The sequence below is a fragment of the Haemaphysalis longicornis genome, unplaced genomic scaffold, assembly GCF_048455015.1.
Source record: "Haemaphysalis longicornis isolate Haplotype H1 unplaced genomic scaffold, Haemaphysalis longicornis Haplotype H1 scaffold_12, whole genome shotgun sequence".
Lineage (NCBI taxonomy): Eukaryota > Metazoa > Arthropoda > Arachnida > Ixodida > Ixodidae > Haemaphysalis > Haemaphysalis longicornis.
This window is the reverse complement of record NW_027526225.1, coordinates 53,999,403-54,014,497: the sequence shown is the minus strand read 5'-3', so window position 1 is coordinate 54,014,497 and position 15,095 is coordinate 53,999,403. Positions and strand designations below refer to the sequence as shown.

The following is a 15,095-nucleotide window of genomic DNA, read 5'->3' as shown; positions in this document are numbered from 1 at the left end:
GGACAAATTTGAGAAACTTGTGGGCAAAGAACGGGCGTCAGGGGGCATTGTACTGCAATAGGCTTTCTGGTGTAAGCTTTATGCTACTGGGACTTTGCAAATACAGCCCTACTGGCAGCCGTACCACCAGCTCGAATTGGGGACAAATTTGAGAAACTTGTGGGCAAAGAACGGGCGTCAGGGGGCATTGTACTGCAATAGGCTTTCTGGTGTAAGCTTTATGCTACTGGGACTTTGCAAATACAGCCCTACTGGCAGCCGTACCACCAGCTCAAATTGGGGACAAATTTGAGAAACTTGTGGGCAAAGAACGGGCGTCAGGGGGCATTGTACTGCAATAGGCTTTCTGGTGTAAGCTTTATGCTACTGGGACTTTGCAAATACAGCCCTACTGGCAGCCGTACCACCAGCTCGAATTGGGGACAAATTTGAGAAACTTGTGGGCAAAGAACGGGCGTCAGGGGGCATTGTACTGCAATAGGCTTTCTGGTGTAAGCTTTATGCTACTGGGACTTTGCAAATACAGCCCTACTGGCAGCCGTACCACCAGCTCAAATTGGGGACAAATTTGAGAAACTTGTGGGCAAAGAACGGGCGTCAGGGGGCATTGTACTGCAATAGGCTTTCTGGTGTAAGCTTTATGCTACTGGGACTTTGCAAATACAGCCCTACTGGCAGCCGTACCACCAGCTCGAATTGGGGACAAATTTAAGAAATTTGTGGGCAAAGAACGGGGCATCAGGGGGCATCGTACTGCAATAGGCTGACAACAACGAGAGCAACAGCCTCGCCTTTGGGCCACGTTGAGCCAAACTTTTGTCGCGCTTTGATTCCGCAGAAGCATCCACTCAAGATCCAGCAGTTCAACAAGCAGAACCCGGCTGCGTGGCTCAACAGCCTGGCCCAGATGAAGCAGCGTGGTGCGGCCGGCATCCCCGGAGCAATCGGGCCAGGTCCAGGGGGGCCCCTCAAGGGCGCCCAGCCCTTCGGACCGGCGTTTTGCGGCCCGCCCCACGCCTGTGGTCCGCCCCACCCCGGGGGCCCTGGCGGCGGCTGGCAGCAACCAGAGGCCTGGGCTGGCGCTCCGTACGGTCCAGCAGGCATGGCGCCGCAGAGGGGCCCCCCCGGCACAGCCCCCGCGGGGAGCCGGAACCCGGCCCCCACGCAGCCGGGCGGCGGGCACCACCCACAGCACCAGGGCTGCGGCCCCCCCAACGGGGGCTGCTTCCCGGCCGGCGCCTACCCGGCCATGGGCGGACCCGCCGGCGGCAACCCGGGCCAGATGGGGGCGGGTAAGTCCCTTTTGCGATGAACTCCTGTGGCAGCCAAGCGCCACCCTAAGCGGCCCCAAATGACACACCTCTCGATTCTGGCATACCCTCCTCTCAGGATTGCAGTGTGAACTGCATGGCATGTGATTCGTGCGCATGTTCTTCTTACACCCGCTGCGACGATTGCGTGATGACTGCGGCTGCTTCTGCCTCGGTTAGAAAATTATGCGCGATGCGCACAGCTTTAAGAGGAGTTGGACAACTTACCCCTATGGGGAGACGCACACCTCGTGGCGGCTGTTTTGAAGGCTCAGAGCAGCTGGCTGGGCCACCTAGAGCTTACCGCGCGACAGGTATTTGATGACTGCTTTCCTAAGCGGCGCAGATGACTATAGTGCAGTTTTGGCCCACATCATCAGCTTCTTTCCTGCATGGACAACTTCGTTTGTGCCTTGAGTTGTGCTTGGGAGGGTGATTAGCAGCGGTCACTGAAGCTACCTGCACCTCTTCATGGCCAGTGCCGAGGGCATGTTGCCAACACCTGTCATGTCGCGTGCACGCCGTGTGGGTGGTGTCTGTGGCTGCATCGATGTGCGTGTCACATGGGCGGCACATTTGTGCATGCGGAAAGGGCTCCGTGCGTTCACGCTTTAGCTAGTGAGTGAAGCAAAGCAGTGGAGCAGCGAGTGTGAGGCACAGAGAGAGAGAGAGAGAGAGAGAGAGAGAGAGAGAGAGAGAGAGAGAGAACTTTTAATCCTGATGGGGGTGAATACAGTGCAGTGACAGGGGAAAATGGAGAGAGAGAGAGAAAAAGAAAAGAAAAAAGGGGGGGGGGGAGATGTACACATACCGGGTGTGCGTAATGACCAAAAGTAAAATGTTTTTGTATCTCATCTCAAAAAGATCGAATAATATCCGCATGAAAAGTTGTAGTTTATTGGAGGTGAACATGAATTTAGTCGCCCATTTTTGGTGGTGCTACTTTGCTGCCCGCCACTTTCCGTTGCTGCGTGTTTTGAACTAGCAGGGTCTTGGACGCTTTGCCCTCGCTTGTTAATTTGGTACGCATTTGTTTTGAGGTAATTACTCATTTTTGCCCGTGAACTCGAGATGGAAATGAATTTGAAACTTGAACTCCCCCCCCCCCGTGAAACGGAGGGAAGGCTTGCCCCCTTTTGCCTTCTCTCCATTTTTCTTTATTCAGAAGATAAACTTCAATTCAATTCATTTTAACGTTGGGGGATAGCTTTGCTTAGTGAAAGACTGTCCAGCATTAATTGTGCCTTCTGACTTGTCTAGATAGTTACGTAGTCTGCGACGTAAGTTCGGTCACTCTTGCAACCCTGTGACAGGCGAAGACGAAGCTATGTTAGCTTCGCACGCACTGAAAGCACTGTTCGATTGAAAAAAAATGCGAGCAAACACCTTGTTTTACAGAATGCCGCCGTGGGTTCGCATAAACACCGCCGTTTACCGAACACGAAGTGAGGGCTGTTATCTGATCTTTTCGATTCAGCACGTGAGGTTTGATGTTCGAACGGTAATATGACAAGAGGAGGTGAATCTTTACAAGCTGTGCAAATTTCAGCCACCTAGCTTCGTTATTGAAAAAAAAAAAAAAAAGTTGTTCCAGGGAGCATGTCTGCTTAACATGACCGAGTGCCCCACGACGTGTTCTTGTGCCAGGCGTGAAGGTGCCCGACGAGAACCTGACGCCCCAGCAGCGGCAGCACCGCGAAGAGCAGCTGGCCATGATCCGCAAGATGCACCAGCTGCTCTTCCCCGACCAGCACGGCTCGGCCAATCCCCCCGCGGGGGGCCCCCAGCAGCAGCAGCAGCAGCAGCCCGGCCCAGCCCAGCAGCCCCAGCAACCGGGCCAGCTGGCAGCCCGGTCCCGATGCGGTCCCCCCGATCAGTTCGGTCCCTGCGGGGACCACCAGCATGAAGGGGCCAACCTGCCGCCCTCTTTGCACCAGCAGCAGCAGCAGCACTTCACTGCAGGTACGCTTGCTCTGGCTCTTCCAGCTTGCCCGCCCTGGGGATGGTGCTTCAGGGATGTCTGGAAAAGCCGGGATTGCAAGTCAAAAGGGCTTGCTCCTCATGAAGCTGGCACAGCATCCATCTCTGGTAGTTATGCAAAGAGGCTTTTTGGAAGAGTTAAGTGGCACAGTATCCCTGACCGTCCGGATTGTTATGTGAATAAGCGATAGTAATCAGAAATTAAACTTCTGTGGGGGTATTCATGTGGGGAACCGTGGCGTGGGGGGGTGCGACATCATCAGTGGAGTAACGAGGTGGAGCTCACTCTACTCTGCCCAATTACGGCCGTGACCAGGATCAGTTATGCCGCTTGGACAAATTCAATTTGTTCCCTTCCTACCAAATGTGCGTGAAGATGTGATGACTTATGCAGAACGAACCTGGGAGAGGTAATGGTTCTCTCATCAGGACTACTATTTCGTTATATACCGTGTATACTCGTGTAAGGGCCGCACTTTTGTAGCAAAAGCTACACTACACTACCTTGGGCGCTCTTCACTGGGTGACCAGTTTTGACCTTGAGAGCTGGAGGTCAAACCACACCCCCTTCCGCAAGCGCGGAGCAGCGGTTCGATGGTGGGGAGAGATAGGTGGCAGGGGAAAGTTTGGCTCATTCTTGGATGAAATTAGCGCGGACTTAAACGAAGACAAAGGAAGTGGAACGCAAAGACAGCCGCTGGTCTAAAAACTAAAGTTTAATATCAAGAAGGGTGAATATAAACACTTCACACAAAACAATAAAAAACACTGCGCATGAGCAAAACAAGTTTACAAAATCCACGGTGATAAGGCGGCTAGATAGACATCGGCTACAGTCGAGGCCCACGCAGATATGCAATCTCGTTAGGATGAAGACATACGCTTGCTTGGCTGACGCATTCTACTCTTTCTGCTAGTGGAACGCTTCCATAATTTCCCGGGGCATTTGTTCACGGTGCCTAATTTCCAGGGTTCGTGCAGGTCCTTGAAATCCTTGAAAACCCTTGAATTCAGAAGTAGCATTTTCAAGGGCCTTGGAAGTCCTTGAATTTTTACATGTCCTGGAAAACCCTTGATTTTGGAGTGAAATTAAGAAGACGACCACTCTGCGTACAAAAAAATGTGTTCCTACTTCGTAAATTTCCACCATGTTTTTACAAGGATACCTTTGCGTTTCAATTCTGAAGGGGGGACGTGGCAAGTAAAACTAATTTTTTTATTAATGTATTGTTTGTGATGAAATTTGGTGTGTGTATGTGGATAATTGTGAGGATTCCAAATATAAAAACCGTTTTCGAATACCTCTTGTACTTTTTGAGTTACAGGCATAATTATACTAATTAATGCACTTCACAATTAAAGAGCTAATTATTGCTAACTGAAATTATTTTTTCGTATTATTACGTTCTCAAAGCATCAACTTGTGCAAAGAAGCTATTAGTTGATTTTTCTAGTTCTTGTAACCATAAATAAAATTTCCGAAACATGGATGTTGTTTTGCACACACATCGCAGTAATTATAAAATGTGTTCTAAAAATTTTAAATGATGAGTAAGAAGAGATATAAAGCTTTACTGCACTGCTAAAGGCCTCCTGAGCCTAGTGCAAAAAGCGGAAAGACTTTATCAGTCTTTGTTAAAAAGTTACAGATGTTCTAGCGAAGGCACATAGGCGGAAATCAAGTGTTGAGAAAACTGACTTTGAAAGTTTACTCTTGTTTGCAAGTTCACACAACGCCTGAAACACTCAGAATCCTCCTGGGCAGTAATCCTGAGATGCTGTGGCCTTGGCCTCTGTAGAGGGCAACCCAGTTTTGCGTTTCTTTGTCGTGGAACAATGCGCCTTTTGAGCCCTCTTTACCCTTCGGGCATCCTTTTCGGCTGCTCGCCGCAAAGAGCAGTCTCCTGGATTGAAGCCCAGTTGAGCCGTGATCTCTTGCAGGGCACGCTTGCAGCCACCATTAAAACGGCAGACTGCATCTGCAACTGCACTTTCCACACTCCAAAGGGAGGCGAACTGGCTCTTGGACTGGAGTGACCAGATGACGCTATTCATGCTCTCCACGGCGTTCTGGGTTTTCCCTGCGCACACCTTTCGAGGAGCTCTTTGTTCGAGAGGCGCTTGTAGATCGGCAGCAGTGCCGCTCGCACGTGAGGGGGCAGTTTATGTTTGTGAGGCGGCAGTGGCTCTCCCTCGGCCAATGCACGGTTGTGAGGGCACCAGGAGTCGGTCCCACTTGGGCACAGATCGTGGTGTGGCTCCTGGTCTTTCGATGTCACATGGTAATAAGTGGCCATGATGGCCCTCTCCATGCCAGGAACATCGTTGGGGTGGCTCTTAATGGCCCAGCCATAATAATTAGTTAACTTCTTTATCAGGCCCTGAGTCAGCCGGCCTTTGCCACCCATGCTCAGTCCTCGGCCTTTGGACTTGTGCTCATCAAGAAGGTTGCGCATTCTTTTTTTCACATGGTTCACACACTCCTGTTTTTTGATCACCATGTAGCCGTACACCTTGTCTTGCGTGAGGGCAAGGTACGTACGGCTGTCACCGTCGCAGAGCACATTGATGTATCGAAGCTTGTACTTGGTAAACGATCTTTCAAAGATGATCCTAGCTGCTTCCACTTCCATTTGGCCTGCATTAGCATCAGTGTTCTTTTGGCACTGTGGCTTGTGTTTCTCAAGCCACTCCTCATAGTTGTCGTCACCAGGCTTGGGGCCAACAGCACAGCCTTGGCAGTAGTTGGACAGGACACAGTGGTCCAAGACCAAGCCTGTGTACAGCTCGATTACACAGCCCACGCCAATATGACTGCTGTGCCCCCTCGTCATCCACGTGCCGTCGCAAATGACGTCAATGTTGCCTGGCACTCCACCTAGGTCCTTGTAAATCTCATGAACCTTCTGTGCACTTTCTGCTTCAATGTGGGTGGCAGCTGATGTGGTGGCAGGGTGGCTGTACTTCCTTTGCAGTCTCTGGTAGGATTTGTGGTGCAGTGCTCGATGGGAAATGTCCATCGCAGAAAAAATGTCATTTATGGTAGATTGTTTTCTGCCAACTGACTGCACAGCCCTCAAAGCACGCACGTTTACCTCAAAGGGGTTCGTTTTTTGTTGCCCAGAGCACCTCGGGGACGACCACGCACTGTTCACTATGCCACAATTGTCACAAAAAAGTTCCATCCTCGCCGCGAGTCCAAGGCAGTGCGTAGTCTCGAGGCGTATCGATCCTTCGTCGCACTTGTTGCACTTTGCTGAAGAAAGCAGACCGTTCAGAATCTTCTTATTTACAATGAAGAATGTGGAGTCCTTACCGCCGTCATTTTCGTCGCAGCCTTCGTTCAGAAGCTCGAGCTTCCGCTTTGAAGCGGACTTCGATGCTACGGCATCCAAAACATCCCGCCTTGTCTGTGCCCGCTGCGCGATTTCTTCACTGCTCGGAATCTGGGCCGAAACTCGCGATAGAATGCTCGATGCGCGAACGCCCGGAGTTGCAACGGCTGCCGACGCGGTGCCACCGTAAGCGGGTTCGCGAGAGCGCCCATCACGGTCGACGGCAACCGGCAATCCGACATACGACGATGTGGCACTTTCCACACTCTCGGCTTCACAACAATCAGCGAAGGGTCTGAGTAGGGGCTCCGTGACGCTTGAAGAGCATGCTCCGTCCTGAACTGCGACTGGAACGGCAGCCGCGTCGTCTGCCCTTTGTTCCAAGCTTTCCGACGCTTGCCGTACTTGTGGACGCTCCGGAACTTTTTTTGCAGCAACATAGCACCGCAGTATGAGCAAGCACTCAGAAGAGACAACCGATGTAAACAAAGCTTGGTAAAAAAGCACGCGAACTATCACAAAAACAGCAAGCTGGCAAAAAACGAAGCGCATGCTGGATGATACTTGGCGCGGCAGCCGCAGATGCGCTCGTGCTTCCAAGGTTGCCAAGGTGCGTGGCGCAGCTTTGACCAGTAAGAGGTCGTGCATTATACCACGTGTCCCGCGCAGCCAATTGCCGGTCTTCGTTTTCGTTTTTTTTACTTGCTCCTCGCGCCTTTATTTTCACTCGGCGAAATACGAGACTACGACCATCGGGGAGCCGGCTTTCTCCTCTTTCCAAAGCTACCAAAATGGCGGCTCACGGTCAACAACTTGGCGCGTTTGCGCGGCGTGAACAACCCCGTTGCGGGGGCTTTTTTTTCGCACTTTTCGCCGACTAGCCTCGGCAAAAACACTATTTGCAGGATTTATAGCGCACGTTTCGCTGTAATATTTTAGAACAAAGAAGTTGAAGGTCTGAAGATTATGAAAAAAAATAAATTGGAAAATCGTATATTTTGACCAAAATCGGCACTTTACTTGCCGCGCCCCCCCTTAAACAGAATACACTTAGCAGATAATTTTAAACGCCTGGCCGCGCTGAAATCAGTTTCGGTTTCAGAGGGTCTAGCCGGATCCATATCCAATCCTCCTTCGTGTTTTTGTGTTTCTTTTGGGAGTTGCATTGTTCTCTCGCGTAGCTCGAATGTTCGGCGTGGTTTATGCGGCGTGTAATGTGTGCTGTCGAAATTACTGCACGCAGTAACTGTGAGTGTTGGGATAATGCCTGGTAAATCCAAGTTTCAATGCTCGTGGCTGAACAACGACAGTTATAGGCACTGGCTTGCATTGGACCCGGCGAGTCCACATCGGGTGAAATGCAAGCCCTGCGCAAAAACGTTTGACATCGCTGCTATGGGAGAGCCGGCGCTGAAAAGCCTCGAGGTGGAAAAGCCTCGGGCTGGAAAAGCCTCGAGCTGGATTTGTTTATTGGAATAGCTTTTGCCCATCGCCAGTCATCAGGGGTTGTCAATGTTTCTAAGGATGCCGTGTACAGTTGACCGTGGTGATCTGTCGGAAGAAGCGGGTGGTTGTAAAACCAGGGGACATACTCACCCCGAAGGAGGTTTTGCGAGGACGGAACATTGCTGAAGTCGTGCACTACAAATGCGCAGCTGCTGCATGCTGCTGTCAAAGTGCCAGGTGGCAGGAGCTTTACGTGTTCCGCATTTTCTTTGCCAGGACCCCAGGGCGCCATGATGGGCCATCCGCCAGCAGACTGGCAGCAGCAGCAGCAGCAGCAGCAGCAGCCGGGCATGCAAGACAGGCGCCGGAAGGGCGCGGCCAATGTCAGCGCAGCACCCCAGGGAGGGCTATTCCCGGCCTGCGGTGCTGACTTCTCCGCCACGGGTTCTCCACTTCCAAGCGGATACGTCGCACGGCCCGGTTCGTGCCCTAACCCGAACTACAACAACGGCACTGCTGGCCCCTGTGCCGGCAATGCGGCGGCCTCCGCCAACCGGCCGAGCTCCTGCGCCGGTTTCAACTCTCCTGGCTCATTCTCCAACCCGCCGACGCCGTCAGGGTTCCCGGGTGCACCGGGTGCAAGCCCAGCATCGTCCAGTTTCTCCACGGCACCCGGCACCAGCCCCGGCATGGTATTCAGTCCGGGAACGGTGCAGCAGCAGCAGCAGCAGGCCACGGCGGGTGGTGGCGGGGCTGGTTTCGGCAGCCGGCAAGCCCAGTGTACCGGAGGCGGGCCCTTCGCGGGGGCCCCACCGTGTGGTAGTCCGGCACTCCAGCCCTTTTCGCCATCTGTGCGCGGGTCTTCCGGGTCAAGTCCACCAAATTACGGCGCGGGCGGCGGCGGAACGAGTCCTGGCACGGTTCCGCCGCAAGCGCGGAGTCCAGCGTCTGGGGCGAGTCCGCGGCTCCAACAAGGCCCGCCCCCGCCCTACGGAGCGAGAGGTCCGCTGGCGCCCAGCCCCCACCCGCCGCCCTCGCCATCGCCGCGACTCGGAACGGCGTCACCGGCTGATCCGACAGCGCGGCAGTTCTCCCATCCCAGCGGAGGAGGCCGACTGGCCAATCCGAGCCCCGGAAGCGTGCAGACGACTCCGCTGAGCTCGCCAAAGCCGTGCCGCGGGGGTCCGCACACACCGACCACTCCAGGGGGGGGCAGTGCGGTGCCCAGCCCTTCGTCCGCAGGGAGTTCGCGGAAGCGGTCAGCTACGCCACTAACGCAGGACGCACCGGAGTTTGCGGCCGGCATGAACACTGCGGGGACAGGTGGGCTCAGCCAATTTTCCTCTCTATGTCTCTCTAGAGTGTTGCTGTGGTTTGTTTGACGTGGAGTCACGGGCTTGCCGTGGATATTTCGTCGGTAGCCTGTGTGTGAAAAGCAAGGTAATATGTGGAAAACAAATACCGGATCGAGTCTTGCAGTGTGTCCAGGACTGATAATCAAAGAGTCCCATATCAATGTGTGTACACGAGCTGTTTCTGTCAAAAGGGGTCTCTCCCAATGCTGGTTGCCACTCTTGGGCCCACCGCAAGTGTAGAGAGTTGCACATGTATTGTGTACAGCCGTACTGAGAAGTACTCAACTGCAGTTAAGGGGGGAGGTGGGTCTTTGGACAATTTTTTTTATTTTTAGTGCCAGCTTGATGAAAATTGGCAGGCTTGAGCAGTTTTTTATGCTGATTTCAAATATGTAATTGGTTTTAACATAGCAGAATTTGTGGAAGAAATACAGTGATTTGAAATGAATTTATTGAGGCATTTCTTACGGGGGTTTAGAGCTATTTTGCTTTATCAAGCTCAAAGATGAATTATATGGACATAATGCCAAAGGTCCACTCTGCCAGGCTATGCTATTTTTATTCATTTCAAAAGCTTTTGCAAAGTATGAAAAAAGTGAACATTTCATACTAACAATTTCTATAAAATTATTTCATCTTTACTCAATTTTGCTTATAGGTGAACAGCGTCAGAGTGATAAAAATAGCATAGCCTGCTAGATCAATTCAATACGAATACAATGATACCAGTCTTGTCATCCTAGCTCAAGAGCAGCATAACAAAACCCCCCGTAAGGCGGAGCACGGTCTCGCAAAAAAAGAAACTGAGAAAAATGCATTTGAAGTTTCCGATCATGGTAACTTTTGTTACAGCACAGCTACAGCAATAAAAATAGCATCACTGTGTAGCTCAGTTCTTTATGAAGAAAAGCACACTAAGTATGTGCCTGTATCACAAAAATAAGCATAAAACATTCAGCGTAAAGCCAAGCATAATCTCTGAAAACGGTTGAGAAAAAGTAGATTTTCTACTAATAAACTTCAGAAACCAGATTTACTATTTCCCAGTTTATTCCAGTGCCTCTGAAAACTACATACAAGCCCACGCATCACATACTGCAGTCTCTTCTGCTACCTGTAATGCTAAAGCACAGCAGCCAATGAAAAAGTGACATTATTCCGTTATGCTTTTCAAAACTAAAGCAAAGACGTAGGTGAATTGCTATTTTCTAATCAACGCTAGGGCTGTACAAATAGCATCACCTGCTAGAGAAATTCAATACGAATGCAATGATGCCAGTCTTATCATCATAGCTCAACTGCAAGATAAAAAAACACCCCGTAAGGGGGAGAGGGATCCTTCAAAACTAAAAACTGCAGGGCTGTAGCTGGATATTGCAATTTTGTGATCAACACTAGGGTTGTACAAATAGCATCACCTGCTAGAGCAATTCGATACGAATGCAATGATACCAGTCTTATCATCATAGCTCAACTGCAAGATAAAATAGAGCCCGTAAGGGAGAGAGGGATATCTCAAAACAAAAAAAAAAAAAAACTCCACAGCCGTAGCTGGATATTGCAATTTTGTGATCAATACTAGGGTTGTACAAATACCATCACCTGCTAGAGCAATTCAATACGAATGCAATGATTATCACGAATTTATCACGTCCAAGTCCACGATGACAAATTCCGTGCCACTTTCCGAGCTTTCGCTCGCTGGTTCTCTGTCCAAAAGTTTGAACTTGCGCTCTATCGCCGACTGCGACGCCAACATCCTCCGCATGTTTAGCACGCCCGGCAGATTCACCAGCGGTGTAATACACGGTGTCGATGCGGTCCTGATTGGCACTCGAGGAGCCGGATGACGGTTCGCTGACGCCTGAAGCTCTGCAACTTGCCATGGCCGGAGATTTCGAATATCTGTCTCAGACGCAACAGGCGATGTCGTCCCCATGTTCCACGCGCGTTTCTGCCGCTTCCTGTACGCTTGACGCGTAATTTTTTTTATGCGAACATCTCCCGGTATTGTAGCACGAAAAAGAACACGTTGCACCAAATTACAGCAGCAGAGAGAAAAAGACACGATGAGATAAACTATCGTGGAGGCGAACGCGAGGAAAGAAAAACAAAAATACAAACGCAAAAGGCGCCGGGTTCGCCGCGCCGCCCAATCAGAGACGCAATACAAGGGGCTCGTCTCGCGCGCGCGCGCGGCGGTCTGGCCAATCAGGGGCTCGTAAGTGACCTTTCGAAAAACGGCGAGAGCGAGGGCCCTCGCCATGCTACGCCATTTTGAGATATCGCAAAATACGCAAAAAGAAACGACCTTCAAAACGCGTCCAAGATGGCTGCCGCCAGTCGTCTCCTTCGTGCATGGCGCGCGCGCGAAGTTCAAGCATTTCTTTCCCGATTTTCGACAATTTGGGGTCGCCGTCATGTTTACAAAGTTGATTTTCGGACCCTTTTCAGCGGTGAAACTTTTAGAGTGGGTTCTTGAAGTTACAAAGGCTTCAAAAATGTATTTTTCTCAAAACACGTTTTTTCGCGATTTTTGGCCATTCTAAGACCCGCGTCCCCCCTTAAAGGGACAGACAACCGATTTTTGTCGAGTATATGTTCTCTATCCCAAATGAAAGGGCGGGGGACGTGGCTTTCAAAATCAATTTTTTATTTCTTTGTGGATTTTGATGAAAATTGGCACAGCAACTGGAAATGCTTCTGTGATACCACCATAAAAATTTCAAAGTAATATTTTGGGAAGTTTTTTATTTACTGAATTTTCTTTCTGTTCCGTTTGTACCGAGCTTGAGCGGCTTATAAAACACGATAGAAAACTTGTTCGAAGTGCTTTGCATTCCCGAATGAATGGACGAGGTCGTGACAGTTTTAGAATTTTTTTTTTTTTACAACACAATGTTTTTTAGTTTTCATTTTTTTAGAGGTTAATGTGCAATAGGCATGTCAACTGTGAACGACTATTTGAATAAAAAAATCACCAAAATCAAATCTGGAAAACCAAGAGTGTCACGACCTGAACTGTTCATCAAGGAAATGTAATGCAAGAAATGGAATCGAAATAGACCTAGCGGTCACGAAGAAATCCCTGGAACAAGCGACACAGGTGGCAAAAAAAACTGTTTTGAGAAAACGGCTTCTGAAGTTGCAACATAGGTTTCACTTATCAAAAGTCATTAGGGTTGTAGCCTTTCATATCCTTTTGAACATGGGGGGGCTTCTCAAATGTAATGCCTTGAAATTGGAGTGCCTTTTACAGCCTTTCTCTTTCCACAAAACATCATTTTCAGCTCCTCTGTGAAGAGTAGATACCCCAGTTTACAGACTAAACGGAGGGGAGAAGGGTTTTAATGGGCTTTCAATGCAAAGTAGGTTAGCTGGTTGGCTGTATTGCACTGGACAACCTCCCTTTGCAGTGTTATCACCATGGCAACAAGTGAACCATTTTTTTTTTACTTAAATTTGAAAATCTTTGGCTTTTTTTATGTTTTATTATCTTGCCTGGCACAGCAACTTAGTACTCATACGTGCAGGTGTTTGTTGCCAAAAGTTTGCATACCAGAAGGATGCAAATGAGCTACTTTGAAGCTTGTTAGAATATTCTGCATAACTCCCAACTTTAATGCAAGGGCATTTTTTATTACTAGTTTTGACATTCAAGGCATCCAATATTTCTCGCAGCATAGCCAGTATGCCAAGCCATAGATGTATGCAATGGTATCAATAATTTCCCTAAATAATTCACCGTTAAAGCTGCGACTGTAACGTATTTTTTTAACACAGAGAACATATTTTTATTTCTATATTACCTACTAACTCAAACCTGTTTGCATGATTATTAGAAGTGCACGGGAAACGCGCAAGATAAGCGATATGTCTCGCGCGCATCGCAGCGCACGCTTACCGCAACATATCATACTTTGATTATCCCTGATATGGCTTGTCAGGTCGCTTTTAAGATTAAATCTAACGTCGCAGGCATTAATTACAACTACTGCCGTTCAATCGTAACCGGTTGCCCAGTCATGTGATGCTCCAATGCGCAGCGGCAACGCCGTGCGCGCCACAGCGTTTGACGCGTCAACCGTTTCTTTCCCAAGGCTAGCGAGCCCACAGTAAAAACACAGCAATAACTAAGCGTGTAAACATCGCAAATCCGACTAAAAGTTCACTTCACGAACTGCTATCACAAGCGTGCACATCGCGTCACCCTCCGGGGTCTGGCTACGGTAGAGTCACGCGCACCACGAAGCGTTCGATGACCTCTGCCTTTCAAGCCACACAACTTCCCGTAATCTGGCTCGTGATCTCAGGCCTTCCCATTGCGATAACGTCCGTGTCGAATACCACAGACTGAACAGAAACTTGGCCCAGCGAAGCAGCGAAAATGAACTCAAACCGCACGCCACACAGTTTAGGCGGCCGCCATCTTGCGTTGTGCCGCGACACCCAATCAGGAGGGTCGTTTTAAGTACAGGGGCAGGGTTGCCTCCCTGTCACCAAGGCGAACGCTGACCTGGGCTTGACCCTCAACCTGTGCGAGCTGTCCGGAGTAGCTGTGCAGCATGACGCCCGACGCTTCGACGCACACTCCAGGGAAGGTGCGCTCGAGTTTCCCGCCCATGACCGACACACTGGCCCCTTTGTCCAGCTCCATGGAGATTGGTTGCCCGCAGACTTCGACGGTCAGCATGTACGGTGGCACACACGACTGAACTATGCCCGTGTGCCACATATTGAAAATCGGCGGGTTGTCGGCCACGACGTGAGGCCTGTCCGTCGAAGAACCTGAAGCTGCTGCCTCACGTCCCTGCCGCCTACCCTTGCGCTGGCTCCCTTGGCCGTCGGCTTGCGTGGAACATGTGCTCGACCCATGCTGCTGCGTCTGCCCGTTTGCCGTCCCCCCTCGGCATGCCCGAGCAATGTGCCCAGTTGTCCCACACGCGAAGCATTCCATTTGCGCGAACTTGCACTGTGAGGGGGGATGGTCACCACCGCAATAACTGCACCTGCAATGCGTGTCGCCATCTTTTTCACTGCCGCTTCCGTCGATGGTGAAATGGCTGCATGTGCTATCTCGCCCACATCCTTGGCCGCAGCATCCATCGCCAGTGCTGCCTTCACAGCGGCATCCAGTGAGGGGTCAGGAAGCTCCAGGAGTCGCGTCTGCATGGCGGGGTCCTTTATGCTGCAGATGAAACAGTCCCAGAGCAGCGAGTCTAGCTGGTCCCCGAAAGCGCAGCCACTCGCTAACCCTCGCAGCGCTGCGACTAACTGCCCCAGAGTCTCTCCTTCTCGGCGGCTCCGGTTGTTGAAGCGGAAGCGCTCCATTAATGTGAACGGGGCCAGGCTGAAATGAGAGCATAGCGTCGCGAGCAGCTCACCCAGCAACTTGTCATGCGGCATGGCCGGCTTGAGTAGGTTGAGCAGGAGACCAAAGACTCGGGTCCCGCAGCTGGCCAGGAAAATGTCGCGCTGTTTTGCATCGGGTGTGTCGTTCGCCTGGAAGGACACGCCGACTTGTTCCTCGTAGACCGGCCAGGCGGACCCTTCACCGCCGAACGGCTCGAGCCTCCCGTACAGTGGCATGGCGGTAATGGCAGCAGGCGTGGGGGGCAGTGTCTCGTTGCTCTCGGTGGCTTCATTTGGCCTGTGAGCTTCTTCCCTCT

The 15,095-nt window shown here is 50.9% G+C and overlaps 1 protein-coding gene and 1 pseudogene across 1 annotated transcript in view; one reads left to right on the top strand and one right to left on the bottom strand.

Annotated features, from left to right (window-relative positions):
* LOC144162664 (uncharacterized) overlaps window positions 1-15,095 on the top strand; it is a 154,725-nt gene that overhangs the window by 123,052 nt on the left and 16,578 nt on the right. Inside the window, exons 11-13 of the mRNA XM_077693290.1 lie at window positions 839-1,292; window positions 2,958-3,272; window positions 8,348-9,394. Coding sequence (XP_077549416.1) covers window positions 839-1,292; window positions 2,958-3,272; window positions 8,348-9,394 — 1,816 coding nt within the window. The remainder of the gene's footprint in view (window positions 1-838; window positions 1,293-2,957; window positions 3,273-8,347; window positions 9,395-15,095) is intronic.
* LOC144162665 (uncharacterized) lies at window positions 3,816-7,162 on the bottom strand (annotated as a pseudogene).